This window comes from Trichosurus vulpecula, chromosome 4 (genome assembly GCF_011100635.1).
Source record: "Trichosurus vulpecula isolate mTriVul1 chromosome 4, mTriVul1.pri, whole genome shotgun sequence".
Classification (NCBI taxonomy): domain Eukaryota; kingdom Metazoa; phylum Chordata; class Mammalia; order Diprotodontia; family Phalangeridae; genus Trichosurus; species Trichosurus vulpecula.
In genome coordinates this window covers 11,368,192-11,383,224 of record NC_050576.1, presented here as the reverse complement: position 1 = coordinate 11,383,224, position 15,033 = coordinate 11,368,192, and the positions used below count along the sequence as shown (strand labels likewise).

General features: G+C 49.2%; 1 protein-coding gene across 1 annotated transcript; it reads right to left on the bottom strand.

The window, feature by feature from the left end:
- Positions 1 to 460: 460 nt before the first annotated feature.
- On the bottom strand, positions 461 to 1,057 carry DIRAS3 (DIRAS family GTPase 3). The gene has a single exon (XM_036757802.1). The coding sequence runs from the start codon at positions 1,055 to 1,057 to the stop codon at positions 461 to 463; it is 597 nt and encodes a 198-aa protein (XP_036613697.1).
- Between the last annotated feature and the right edge of the window lie 13,976 nt (positions 1,058 to 15,033).

Here is a 15,033-nt window from a genome sequence, read left to right as displayed (position 1 = left end):
TGATCAAACAATCAAAAATGCTTAAAAACAATATTACTCGTGGCATTATAAAAAGGGGGATTATGACATTATTCAAACACACCCTGGCTTTTGGATTCAAATTTTTGCGTGGTTTTTTTTTTGCAAAGATTTTCTTCAAAGTTCAGAATACTTCGACAGTTAATGCTGGATGCCTTGGTGTTTTTCTTTTTTCTTTTTTGGTCAATAGAGTCTTTAATCCCTCCCCCTCAAGTCAATGTTTAACGTCTTGGTCACATTTTGGTTTTTCTTCCCCCCCCCCCCAAAGGACATTTGTTCGTATCCAATTTTTTATAGCATGAGCCACGAGCTGAGATTCCTCATTAAAAAAATCAATAATGCTGTGGGTGACACTTTCCGACAGGGAGGAGTAGTCCATGTCCCTAAGACAGACACCATGCAAAGAAAGCAAAGGGTCCTGCTCGGCGGCGACCCTCGGGGCTTACATAAGACAGCACTTGCCTCTCAGCCGGGCGGCTCTGGTGGGCGGCTTGGCTTTCTTGCCATCCACCTGTAGGCACACAGGTCTCCTCTTCTCCAGGTTCAGCAGCTCCTCGAAGAGCTCCTGCACGTTGGAGTTGTTCTTGGCAGAGGTCTCCATGAACGAGCAGTTCCACTTGTTGGCCAGAGCTTCGCCTTCGCTGGCCTGCAGTTCCCTCTGGTCCTCGTCGGTTTTGTTGCCCACCAGCATGATGGGGACCTTCTGCACATCGCCTTTGATCTGGCGGATTTGCTCGTAGATGGGCAGCAGGTCTTCCAGGGACTGCTTGCTGGTGACGGAGTACACCAGGATGAAGGCGTGACCCTTGGAAATGGACAGCCTTTGCATGGCTGGAAATTGGTGACTACCTGTTGTGTCGGTGATCTGGAGGGTGCAGACGCTCTTTTCGCAGCAGATGACTTGGCGGTAGGTGTCTTCGATGGTCGGCACGTAGGTTTCCCGGAAAGTGCCCCGGACAAACCTGAGAACGAGCGAACTCTTTCCGACTCCGGCTGCCCCAAACACCACCACACGGTAGTCGTTGCTCCGCTCAGGCATCTCTGAAGCTGGATTCGAGCTGGAGTGAGCGAGAAGAGCCGCTGCTGCTGCTGCCGCTGCTGCTACCCCTGCTGCTGTGATCTGAACAGGCAAGCCCGGGAGTGAGAGGATGCTGGCTGCAATCTCAACTCGGGGGTGGGGCACGACTGGGAGGGGGGCAGCTTTGCCCACTCAGCTTCTGTGTTTACCTGGCCATTGGGGGAATCTGGGAGACGGGGAGGGAAGAGGAGAGAGACAGACACAGGCAGTTTCTCACTCAAACTTGTCCTTTCGTCTGCCCCTTGCAGAGCCCCCTCCCCCCAGAAAAAAACGTCAGACGGCATATACACATATCTTAATGGCATAGCAGGTTCGGGATAGCAGGGGAATAGTTTATAAATATTATTTATGGGACTTGCCCCCTCCCCCCTCCCCAGCTTTGCAAATCTCACATGCCCAATATTGTTCTCTGGTCCCTGGGGTGTGGGGAAGGGAGGGCACCACAGCGGGGATTGGGAGCCTGGACTGTTGGGGGAAAGTGCTAGATCTGGAGTCAGAGGACCTGGATTCAGCCCTCAGCTCTTCCATTCGCTGTGTGACCTTGGGCCAATTGTTTACCCTCTCTGGGCCTCAGTTTCTTCACCACAACATGGGGGGTTGGGACTGAATGGCTTAAGAGTTCTTTCCAGCTTTAGGTCATTGATCCTAAGAGCAATCCCCTCTGCACAGCCTAGCATTATCCCCGGGCAGATCTAAAGGCAGTCTGGACAGTCACCATCCCCTCCCTCCATCCCTGCAGCTAACACACTCAGCTGAGGGGCAGCATGGTAGATTTACAAGGAGAAATTCCCTTTCCCCTTTCCTTTTCCATCTCTCCCTCACCCTGCTTCCCAAGTCCCTAGCCAGACAAGGCTCCTACCCTTTCTCTTCCAATCCCACTTCCCCCAAGCCTCTCCAAATCAACTTTGCATTTCTTGGGCACAGGCCCTATCTAGCAACCTCAGACAATCAACAAGCATTTATTAGCTGTCTCCTCTGGGTCAGACATTGCACTAAGCACTGGAAACATGAATATAAAATTTAAAGTTCCTGCCCTAAAGAAGTGTACATTCTCTTAGGAAGGGAGGGTGGTAAGATAACTCAACAACCCTATCTTGCTCTGGGGGATTTCAGATTCCTCAGATCCTGAGTCTGGGACTTCAGAAAGCATACCTTCTACAGCATTTAGATTCCCAGATACAGTAAGAAGACTGGTCTATATGATTCCTGCATTGTATTGTACTTAGAAAGCCAAATCAGTGAGCTAGTCACACAGTGGAAGAGAGTCAACAAGCATTTCCTTATTCAGTACTTTGTGTCAGGCTGGTGATACAAAGAGGCAAGCACTTCATCACTGCCCCCAGGAAGCTTCCATTCCACCAGAGATCAGAGGTATCAAACACACAGCCTGCAGGCCACACCAGGCCCACAACCCTGCAGAGCATAGACAGTACCAGACTGAATATAATTGGGAAACATTTAACAAAATAAATAAAAATACACCACAACAGAGATGATGTTACGGTTTTAAGACTAAGCCAATCTGCTGCCTGAAGGGATCTTTATGTAAGGATGAGTGGTCCTGATTTCTGTTTGAGTTGGACACCACTGATATCAATCTCAAGGCACCTAGGAGACATTTTCAGAGTAGATGGACAATAATCTGAAAAGGGAAGGCATGAAGGCAGAAAAATAGCCTTCTTAGAGCAGGTGAGCTTCAGGCTGACTCCCATGAAGGAAGCCGAGGAAACCAAGAAGTGAGGGAATTGGGGGGAAGACACGACTAAATTCAGGACTTGGATCCCAAAAGACCCCGATTCAAGTTATGCCACTGACAAAGTTATGCCATGTGACCCTAGGCAAGTCACTTAACTTTTCCACCTCAGTTTCCTCATCAGCAGCAGGAGGTAAAAACAACACTTTGATCCCAAGGATCAGATAAGACAACGTACAAAAACTGCTTTGTAAAAATTAAATGGTATTTGCTTGCATTTGTGATTCCAGCGCTTAGCAAAGTGCCTGGCACACAGTCAACAAGCATTTATTAAGCACTTACTATGTGCCAAGCACTGCACTAAGTGCCAAGAATATGAATATAAGCAAAAAGAAAGGCAAGTCCTGCCCTCAAAGAGCTTGCTTTCTAGTGGGGGAAGGTAAGGCTAAAAGGGGAGGGGGAGAGTAAGAAGGTATCCACTGGTGGCATGGAGGGAAAAGTCTGGCGAGTCAGGAATAAAGCTGGGAAAGCAACAAAGACATACCTGTCCCAATACTTGCTTTAAAATGGGCTTTCTGGGAAAAAAAACAACCAGAGGAAGGGGCCACAGGGGCGGAATGAATTTCCAGGATGAAGAGTCAATCTATAGCATTTATTAAGTGCCTACTATGTGCTAAACAGTCCTTGCTCCTGTAAGGAGTTCTCAGACAACAGGCAAACAGCTATGTTTAGACAAGCTCTAGACAGGATAAACATCAGAGGAAAGGCACTAAAATAAAGAGGAATTTGGAAAGGTACCCTGGAGAAGGGGAAATTTTAGCTGGGACTTGAAAGAAGCCAGAAAAGACAGGGAGCAGAGATGAGAAGGGAGGGCTTTCCAGGCTTAAGGCAGGACCACTGAAAATGCCTGGACAGAAGAGGTGGAGGAACAGTCAGGAGGCTTGGTCACTGGATCAGAGGGTCACATGGAGGGGAGGCTGCAAAGGGAAGGTGGGGCTAGGGCTTTGAATGTCTGATAGAGGATTTTATATTGGATCCTGAAGGTGATAGGGAACCACTGGAGTTTATTGAGTAGGGGGGCTGCCATGGTCATGTTGGGGCTTTAGGAAGATCCAAAGTGAAGGACGGACTCACTGAGGTGAGATTTGGGGCAGAGAGACCCACTAGGAGGGTGTTGCAGTGGTCTAGACGGTGGTGATGAAGGCCTGCACCAGGGTGTGGCAGTATCAGAGGAGAGAAGGGAGCCTATTTGAGAGATGTTATAAAGGTGAAATCGACAGTCCTTGGTAACAAATTACATGGGGAGAGTAAGACATAATGGGGAGCTAACACCTGGGTGTGAGCCTAGGGGTTGGGAGAATGGTGGTGCCCCCAGCAGTAAGAGGGGACCATTGTGGGGGAAAGATCACCAATTCACCAGTGGGCATGCTGAGTTTTAAGATGCCTGAGGGACATCCATTCCAAGATGTCTGAACTGCAGTTGGAGATGCAAGTCTGGAGAGAGGTTAAGGTTGGATAAATAGATTTGAGAACCATCAGCATAGAGATGATAATTAAATCCATTGGAGCTGATGAGATCACCAAGTGAAGCCGTATAGAGAGAGAAAAGAGGAGGGCTCAGGGTTAGTGGGCATGGGAGGGAGGGAGGGAAGGAGGAAGACAGAGATGGAGGGAAGGAAGGATGGAGGGAGGGAGGAAGAGAGGGATAGAGGCATGGAGGGAGGGAAGGAGGAAGAGAGAGATGGAGGGATGGAGGGAGGGAGGAAGAGAGGGATGGAGGGAAGGAGGGAGGGAGGAAGAGAGGGATGGAGGGATAGAAGGATGGAGAGAGGGAGGGAAAGGTTTGGAGGAGATGCCCGGGAGAGGGATGCGGGATGGGGATGCGGGATGCGGAGCAGACTTCCGGGCCACCCGCAGGGAGGGTCCAAGGAGGTTGTGTAACATGCATCTGGAGGGGGCAGGACGGGCAGAGCAGCAGCATCATTTTCTCCTCCTCGCTCAGCAGCGCGCGTGGAGGGGCCCAGGGATGGGGAGCCAGCCACGGCGCAGAGACACAGCTCCCCGGCTAAACGCCCTGCCTGGCTCTGGCCAATCACCACACGGTCCGACAGAGTCTCGCACCGTTTGGCCAATCCCGGCCCGTTCCGCTTTTTCGGGGCTGGCGGCTCGCCCAATCACTAAAAGGAGGTAACCAAGTTCCGCCCACCCCCTCTCCCCGTTGCTAGGGCCGCCTGAATCCAACCTATAGGAAGGCTCTGTGCTTCTGTGGCGCCTGGGGGGCGGCGCTACCGACCACCCCCCTCCCCCAATGTTGGCGGTATACAATTATATAATTCTTTGGGGAGTGGGGCAGCGAGCTTGGCAACAGGGCCTTTCGCGTTCAATATCGCGAGATTACCGCAGGCTCTTCAAGATAAATTATACGCCGTAGTTGGTGAGAATGGTTGCAGTGGAAGGTTTATACTGGTTTAAACTGGAATTGCGCATGCGTGTCATACCTAGCAAGGCAGCAAGCTTGCGCATGCGCCTAAGCCCTTAGCGGGCGCGAAGGGGGAGGAGGAGGAGGAGCAAGAGACCCATCCTCTCTCTTGGGGAGGGGCAAGAATAAGAGACCCCTTTCCCTTCACTCTGTCTCTCTTGGGGAGGGGCAAGAATAAGAGGCTCCCCCCACTTCTTAGGGAGGGGAAAGAACAAGAGAGTCCCCCCCCCTTCCACCTTTTCTCTTGAGGAGGGGCAAGAACAAGAGACCCCTTCCCCTCCTCACACTCTCTCTTCTAGGGAGGGGCAAAAACCAAAGACATCCCCCGCCCCCTACTCTCTGCTGTGGAGGGGCAGGAACAAGAGACCCTTCCCTCCCTCCTCCCCTCTTTCTGGGGAGGGGTAACAACCAGAGACCCCCCGCCCCAGTCCCTCCACCCTCTCTTTTCTAATCCTGGTGTTAAGGACAGGCAGGCTTCGCTGACCTGGGGTAGGAAGGGGTGCTTCCTTTTTCAGAAGGTCTCTGTAGCCATGAAATCAAAGGGAAATCGATCAACCCGCTTTTATTAAGCACCTGCCCTGTGCCCCCCACAGAAGAAGAAAACCGACACCCCAGATCGACAGTCCCTGCCCTTGGGGAGCTCACAGTCTAAGGGAAAACTCTGCAAAGAAGCTCTAGACAGGATAAATGAGGAGCCATCTCAGAAGGAAGAGGCTGACATAAAGGGGGAATCAGGAAGAGCTTCCTGTAGAAAGTGGCATTTTAGTTGGGTTAGACGGGAATCAGAGATGAGAAGGTAGAATATTCCAGGTCTGGGGGACAGCCAGAAAAAATGCCCAAATCCCAGGCCATGGAGTGTCCTGTGGGGGGACATAAGGTGAGAGAAGGCATGAAGGAGGAGCGGGTTGTGAAGAAAATTGAATGCCAAAGGTTTTGTATTTGTTCCTAACATATAGTAGGCACTTAATAATTGCTTGGAGGTGATAGGGAGCTGCTGTAATTTGATAAATAGCGGGGAAGGCTGATGTGGTTGGACCTTCACTTTGGGAGGATGGCCTAGAGGGGGGAGAGACAGAGGCAGGCAGACCCACCAGCAGCTCTGAGATGACGAGGGCCTGCCCTGTGGCTAGGCGAGGCAGGGGACAAGCTGAAGGCAGGGTCAGTGGTCTCAGGCTTCCAGCTGCCCAACCCACTTTTCTTAGGCTTACCTGCTTATTGGATGGTTGGGACTGTGTTGACAGAGAAGTCTGCCCTCTTCTCCATAAGGGTTGCTTTAGGCTGCCAAGCTGCAGGCAGGGCCAGTGGCCTGGGAGGGTTCCTTTTCCCGGTGTTTTCAAGGTTCTAGGCTGTTTCCCCCAGAAGACATGTAACATAGACCATCATAACCTCTTACCCAATCACTACCCACTGTTTCTAGTTCTTTGCTACCCCAGGGTTGGAGCTTTGAGTAATCTGGCATTTAAGGGACCTTTCTTTCTGTCTTTGGCTTCCTTGGAGTATACTCCCAGTAGTGGCTCAGAAGGTATGACTGGGCTTGTCCCTTGTCTTGCATAATTATAACACTGGAATCCAGGAAAGTTGGGCCAGCTCTTCCAGCGTTCCCAGTGACCCCTTCCTTACGAAATCGGGTGGCCTCTTCTCAGTCTTCATCATTCCTGATGTCTCAGCTGCATTTGACATGACTGGCCACTTTCTCCTCTCTGGGTTTTCCTGACCCCTCCTTCTCTTCTTCTCCCTCCTTCCACTCTTCCCTTTTTCTCCTTTCATCCCCTTCTTCCTCCTCTATATCTGACTGTTCTTTCCTTTGCTGGCTCATCATCTCTCCTGCCCATTATCTGTAGGTGTACTCCAGAGCCCTTTTCACTTCTCTCTCAACACCATCTTATCTGGGGAACATGTCAGTTCCCTTGAGTTTACTTATCGTCTGTTTTGGGATGTCTCCTAAATGTGTTCTTCCTCCCTCATCCCTCTTCTGAACCCCAATCTCTCATCGCCACCTGCCTAGGAGACATTTGAGAGTGGATATCCTCTAGACATCTCAAACTCAATATGTTCAAAATAGAATTAGTTATAATTTTCTCTAAACTCATCTTTTCTTCTGACCTTTTCTGTTACTGTCAAGGGCACCTTTCAGTCATCTGGGTTCACATTCTTTTGTTCTCCTTCCTCACTCCTCATATTCAATACATTATTCAATCTTGTAATTTCTGCAACACCTCTAGCATTTGTCCCCTTCTCTCTACCTATAGCCACATAAGAGCTTTGTCACTACTGACCCGGACTATTATAATAGCCTTCTAATTGGTCTCCTTGCCTTCTGTCTCTCCCCAGCCCAATCCATCTTCTACATACCTACCAAAGTGACACTCTCCTACACAATTAACTTCAATGACTTCCTATGACTTCTGGGAACAAATAGAGACTCATCTGTTTGGAAGCATTGAAAGTCTTCCCCAACCTGGCCCTTCCTACCTTCCCATCCTTGTTGTACATCACTTTTCTTCCCCTTCATACATTTGGCATCCTCGTCATTATGGACTGTCCTTCAGATACAGGGCTTCATTCTCCTCTCCAAGCCTTTGCATTGGCCATACCTGGAATGCCATGCATTCTCTCCTCGCTTCTGTCTCTTAGAACCCCTGATCTCCTTCAAGACTCAGTTCAAACATCATCTAAATGAAGCCCTTTGTGCTCCAGCTCCTGCTGGTATTTTCCCTCCAAATAACTTGTTTCTAGTTTGTATAAAATCATATATGAAGAGAGCTTATGGAGTGACAGATTTAGAGACCATCTGGTCCAACCCTCTCCTTGTACAGGTGAGGAAACTTGAGACCCAGAGATGTTACAAGGTCCTGAATGAAGTCAGTTGGTCGGCCCACTTGGAATCCAGATCTCATGTTCTGTACATGGTACCTGTCATCTGTCGCCATGAAAGCACCACTATCTCTCCAGCCGTCCAGATGAGTAACTTTGGAGTCCTCTTAGGCTATTCAATTTAGGCCTCATCACCTGGAGCCGATCACTTGCCAAATGTCGTTTCTGCCCAGGGCCATGCTGGTAAATGTTTACCAACTGACTCTCCAAAAAGGCACTCCATACTTTCATGTTTGACATACATCAATCATCTTTTCTCCATCGTCTTAAATTTGAGTCAACAAAATAATAAATCAAGCCTTGATTTATTAACCCTAATGCAACCATAATTCAAGAGAGAGTCATGCCGAAATGGCTGCCACATACCCTGATCTTCTTTCTCCCACCACATTCTTCTATTCTCTTCTCTTTAGACACAGAACCACTGCCCTGGCTCCGATCAATCAACCTATGAACAGTTGTGAAGCACTTACTGTGTGCCAGGCACCGTGCCAAGAGCATCATCTCCTTTCTGACTTGTTGCCATAGCCTCCTAATTGTCTTCCTGGATTCCAGCATCTTCCTTCTCCAACTCATCTTCCCCATGACTGCCAAGGTGCCACAAATCGGACCATATCATTCCCTGCACCAGAAACATCAATGGTTCCCACTGTCTCTAGGATAAAATTCCAACTTTTCAGCTCGGTGTCTAAGGTCTTCTGGGTCTGGGCCAGTTTTCCAGCCTTATTTCATAGGATTCTTCATCCTAAACTCCACATGGCAGCCAAGCTCTCCTGGACTCACGTTGTATCTCCTGCCAAATACCTTTGTCTGGACAGGACTTTACACTCAGTTCTCTACTCTGTGTAAGCATGCACTTAGACACTGCTACCCTTCACTCTGTACTCTGCCTCTTGGGTTCTGCTCTGACAGGATGGACGTTCCTTGAGGGCAGGGACTGTTTATTTTTGTCTGTTTTCCAAGTTCCTAGCCATGTCTGATACTCACTAGTGCTTAATGCTTATAGTTGCTTGATCGACTATGTCCTTTGCACCCTGCCTTATCTTTGCGTTTCCAGTGGTTGGCCTAGTGTCTGGCACATAGGACACAATGAGCTCCCTTCAAGGCTCAGCTCAGTTACATCGCCTTCATGAGGCTTTTTGTGTTTCTCCCAGTTGTTTGCACTCCACTTTCTCCCCCCACCTCCTAAAAATGACACCATGTTTACTATTCTCCTTTTCCCTTGGTAAAAGGTAAGCTCTTTGAGGGTAGGTTTCATTTCTCTCTCTCTGTCTCTCTCTCTCTTTCTCTCTCTCTCTTTATATGCATATATATATATACACACACACACATACACACATACATATATACATATATATAATACACATACATGTATGTATGTACACACACACACACACACATATAGCACATAGCACAGGGCCAGGCATACATTATTGGAATTGTTTGATTAGATGTTTTCTTTACATATTCTGTATCTCTGGCTCTTTCTAGCTCCATGTCTCTGTCTGTCTCTCTCATTTCCTTAGCTCCCAGAGATTTAGTTTTTTGTCTCTATGTCCACGGCTCCCATATCTTTCCATCCAGCCCAGATCTCTCTCCTGAGCATCACTCTTCCACTGGATGTGCTATGAGTATTCATGAAATTCACCATGTCCAAAACAAAGCTCATTATCTTTTTCTCCCTGAATGTCTGTGTTCTGCTGAGGGTAGCCCCAGTCCTCCCATCCCCTATGGCTGCATCCTCAGAGTCATCTTCAGCTCCCTACTCTTCCTCACGCCACCAGACCCCTCCAGTTCTAAGTCTCGTCGACTGTGATTCCAAGACCTCTTTCAAATGCGTCTCCTCCTTAGTGCCAACTCGTCACCTTTCACTTAGACACTGCAGTAGTTTTGCAATCAAGCCTCTCCCCTTTCCAAACCATCCTCCACACACGTGCCCAGATGATGCTTGGGTCTGCCCAAGTTACTTCCATGCTCACAAAGCTCATGGGGCTGCTTATTTCCTGTAGGATCAAATACAACCACCTCCATTCAACATGGAGAGACTTTCCCAATATGCCCTGTGCCTTCCTTTCAGACCCATTGTATGCTCCTCCCTGTCATAGACAGCTCAGTCCTGATTTAGTGGGAACAACAAATCTCCTAAGGGGGAAGGAAGCATGGATTCAAATTCACACTATTTGAAGTTATAATTATGTAAGGTATGGTCACCAATGCCAGCACAGTGGAAATATGCAGTGGCACAATAAAATGGATAAAGTGCTGAGCCTGGAGTCAGGCAGACCTGAGTTCAAATCCAACCTCAAACATGTACTGACTTTGTGACCCTGAGCAAGTCACTTAACCTCTGTTTGTCTTGGAGGCAGCTAGGTGGCTCGGTGGATGGAGCACTGGGTCTGCAGTCAGGAAGACCTGAGTTCAAACCCAGCCTCAGACACTTCCTGGCTGTGTGACCCTGGACACATCATTTGACCTCCATCTTCTTTGGCTTCTTCACCTATAAAATGGGGAGGATAATAGTGCCTACCTCCGGGGGTTGTTCTGAGGATCAAGTAAGATCACATTTGTAAAGCGCTTTGGAAACCTCCGAGCACTATGTGTATCCTAGCTATTATTAGCCTATTTTATTACTTTACTACTCCATTGCAAACAAACTGGCCACTCTTCCCACACATTCTCTCTGGATCCTTCTGCACAGGCTGCATTGCTCCCCCTTCCTAGAATGCACCCCTTTCTTAACTGTCTCTTAGACTCCCTGGTTTCCTCAAAATGCATCTCAGCCCCCCCATTGTACCTGAAACCTTTTCTGATGTCTCCTCTCCAAAATGACTTTTTATTGGCTTTGTATATAAAACATGAGCGAGACAGGGAGACAGAGACCAAGAGTTGGAAGGGGCTCAGGAGCCATCCAGCCCAAGCATCTAATTTTATAGATGATGAAACTGAGACCCTGGAGAGTGAAGTGAGTTGCCCAACTGAGGTCATAGAGCTGGCATGAGTGGCAGTATTTGAACCCAGGTCCTGTGGTCTTTTCAATGAACCATCATTCACGAGGCAGCTCTAACTAGAGAACCAGTTCCCAAGTCAGGAGGATCTACCTTGGATAAGTCCCTCTTGGATAAGACACTCTCAGTGTCTTAGGCCTAGCTAAGACTCTAAGCTGAATTGTAGCTTCCTATCTGCAACCTTGTAAGTTCCCTGTACTAGTGAAATCACAGACCTCATCCAAAATCTGCTCCATAAACTTAGATGGGCATATCGCATCTCCCTTAGTCCCTGAGGACCAGGGTTGTTTTTGTCTCTCGAAGAACACCTGGCACATGGCATACAGTTGGAGCTTAATAAATGTTTATTGATAATAGCTGTCTTCCAGTCTTTGAATGGCTGTCCCATAGAAGAGGGATCAGATCTGTTCGGTTTAGCTCTTGAGTGCCGGACAAGGAATGTCAGAAAAAACTTCCTAACAGAGCTGATGGAAAGTAGGATCCACTGGCTCTGGGAGTAGCAAGTTTTCCCTCTGCTAGCGGTCTTCAGGCTCCATGAGACTGTAGGCTCCTTGAGGGTAGGGACTGTCTGTTGTATTTGCAGCCCTCATGCTCAGCCTGGGGCCTGACATGTGGTAGGAGCTAATTACTGAATTGAGTTGAACCAAGACTGGATGACCAGTTGTTGGGTGTGTAGGAGAGCAGAGTCCTATGTAGTTACTGGGTTAGATTAGATTGCCACTGAGGTCCTTTCTGACTGAGAGCTTCTGTCTCTAGTCCAGAGGCTAGCGCAGAGATCTGGACTGGGATGAGCCAGTTAGGCTCCCTTCCCCTCCCTCCTATCACAAAGTCGCCGTGAGACCTCATGCAAATCAATTTATCTCAATTTCTTCATGTGTTAAGTGAAGACAATAATAGTGGGTCCTCAGTAGGATGGGGGGAGGGGTGGATGCAAGGATGCTCCCTTAAAAGTTAAGCCCCCACATAGACCTGAGTTATTTATGATTTACATTCCTGGGACCTTTTGCCCGATCTTCACAGCAAACCCAAATGACAGCAAGAGTAACTTTCAGAGCACACCTCCCACCCTCAACCCCGCATCAAAGGTCATGTTTATTGTTGGCACAGCCAGAAGGGGCAGGGGTGGCAGGAAGAGTATTTAAAGATCGAGTGCCTAGTAGCGCCTCAGGATGTGCTCAGAGCTCCATTCAGCCCCCTGCCACCAGCCCCAGAAGAGGCTCCCCAGACAAGTACCAACAGCTGTCCTGAGGGCCGACGCAGACACATACCTGGCTGGGGTAGTCAAGAGAAGAGCAGAGACCCCAGGGATGTAGGCTAAGCCCAGCCTGAGCAAGGGAGGGGCAGGGAGACACACTCCCACCCTAGGGTTCCAGCCCTGCCTCCAGTCTCCTGGATGTCATTTCAGGATGTGGAGCTACAAGGGACTTCAGGATTACTTAGCCCAAGCTTTGGATGAGGGGCTGTGACAGGAATCCATCTGCCTCCTAGAATCTCACTTTTCAGCGGGGTGCCAAGCCCAGGAAAGATTTTACCACCCTCAGAAGCATCCATACCCCCAGGAAACCAAGCCCAAGCGCAGATCCACCTAGTTACTGCTTCTTGGGGGCAAATCCAGATCCTCAAAGTGACTGGCCATCTCCCTGCCCCCCAACCCTATATTCCCCCTCAGCCCAGGAAAGCCTAGCAAGAACAGCCTGATGGACTGAGGGGGGTGGGGCCTTCAAAGGCCTTTGCAGCTTCCCGGGGGGCTCTCACCAGGCAGCCAGGGAGTGGTGGTAGTCCAAGAGGCTGGCTCGAGGGTCCTGAATGGGGAAGGCACCGGGGTCAGCCAAGAGCTGCTGAGGCTGGTACTGAGGCTGGAGCTGAGGCTGGCTCTGAGGATGCTGCTGAGGATGCTGCTGAGGCTGGTACTGAGGCTGGAGCTGAGGATGCTGCTTGCTCTCCAATCTCCTCTCCCCTCCCCTCCTCTCCTGTCCTCTCTTCTCTTTTCCTCTTCTACTCTGTCCTGGCAGAGCAGAACAGACTGGAGCCTCCCTATTTTTCATTCAGGTTTCCACCCAGTGGAACAGTCCCATTCACGGAGAGGGTGGTAAAGGGCCAGTCAGCCAGCCAGCTAGTAGAGATTTTCTCTGGCAGAGAAAAACAAACCCACCCCTGCCAGCCAGCCAGCCAGCCGGGGTGCCCACGCAACCCTTGTGGGTGGCCGGGCACCACACCGCGAAAGCAGGACTCCTGGAGCTGCCTGGGACAGACACATAAACACGATGCCAGCAAGAATCTCCCAGGAGAGCCCAGGCAACTCCTCCAAATCACAGCTCCCCCTCTCTGGTTCCCCACCACCCAGGCCCTGGCAGCGGAGCTGCCTCTGCCCTCTTTTCTCCCTATAAGATTCAGTCAGCTACCAAACCCTGCCACCTATCCACCACTGGCACACAAGCCAGGAGTTTCCCTTTTCCCAATTCGAGAGCCTGTTGCTATAAAAAGCAGAAAGCTAAGATGTAGTTATTAGAACTGTCACCAACAGGCTCAGATTCCTGTAGCTTAAATGGAAGGAAGGTCCTGCCTCTCATCCTCTTCCCCTCCCAGGCAGAGGGGCCGGGTGCCCAACGAGGCGCCAGCTCAAGCTGACAAGACACTCACATCCCCCTCCATGTGTGTGGAGGAGGAAAGAAGGCGATTTGAAATCTAGAACAAGGAAGGATCTTAAAGTTCAGAGAGTCCTCTCTCCTTCCGTTTAACAGATGAAGAAAGTGACGTATAAAAAGGCTGACTGGCTTTCCCAACGTAACACAAACAGACAATAAAAGGAATTCAAACCTAGACTTCCCATTCAACAGACTTGCCAGTGGCCCAAAGAAAGAGGCCGATGCGTGCAGGACTCAAAGTCAGAACTCTTTAAAATGAAAACTCCCTGCCCCGCCCCACCCAGAGCTTGTCCCCCAGTAAAAGGAGGCAGGCTTTGCGTTCTCTTGAATTTATCCTGGATATGTCTTGTACGTACCATTTTCTCACACGTTGTCCTTCCCGTTAGAATATAAGCTTCTTGAGGGCAGGGGCTGTTTTTGCCTTTGTATGCCCACTACTTAACACACTTCTAGGCACATAGGAAGGGCTTAGTAAATGCTTGCTGAACAATGACAAATCCCAGTTCCGGAGGAATCATGACACATGCTGCCCACATCCAGATCAAAGCAATGATCCCCCCCCCCCAGTTCCAGAGACCCCATGATGTAGAGTGTGACCCAACTCCTGAGGGATAGGAGATAGACTCAGGGCACAGAATGAGACGGATATATGGGGACATGTCTGAGGTAGGATTTTATTTGACTTAGCCATGCATATTTTAAAAGGGTTTTGTTTTTTCTTTTTTCCTTGGGGGCTGGGGAGCGAAAGGAACTAGGCTTCTATGAGCTGTTGCTAGACTTCCCATATATTACTGCGCAAGATTATGTTATAAAACCATCGGTGCCCTCCTGCCCCACTCACCAAATGTCCCTTTTCAGCCTGAGGCTAGAGTTGGTTCTTTATCGAGGCCTCACAAATCTCTATCCAAGTCAGGGGTAAAAGGGAAGACAGCTAGATTTGAAGTAGAAGGTCTGGGGTTCAAATCCTGATCCTACTATGGTGCTCAAATTACATCTTGTTCCAGTTCCCCCTGCCCAGCTCTCTCTGCTTCTCCCCGGCAGGGTGAGTTTATAAGTAACCAGTATAAACAGCAGGAAGAAAGATTGCAAGTGGAACCTAGAACTCCCATATAAACCTTCCCAAAGACTGAAGGGGGTAATTTATAAATTGTATTCTATCTTAAACAAAAAGTCAAGTCCTGGTAACGTGCTGAGTCAAGGGAATCCAACGACACTTTGTGATATGTCAGTCTCAGACAAGA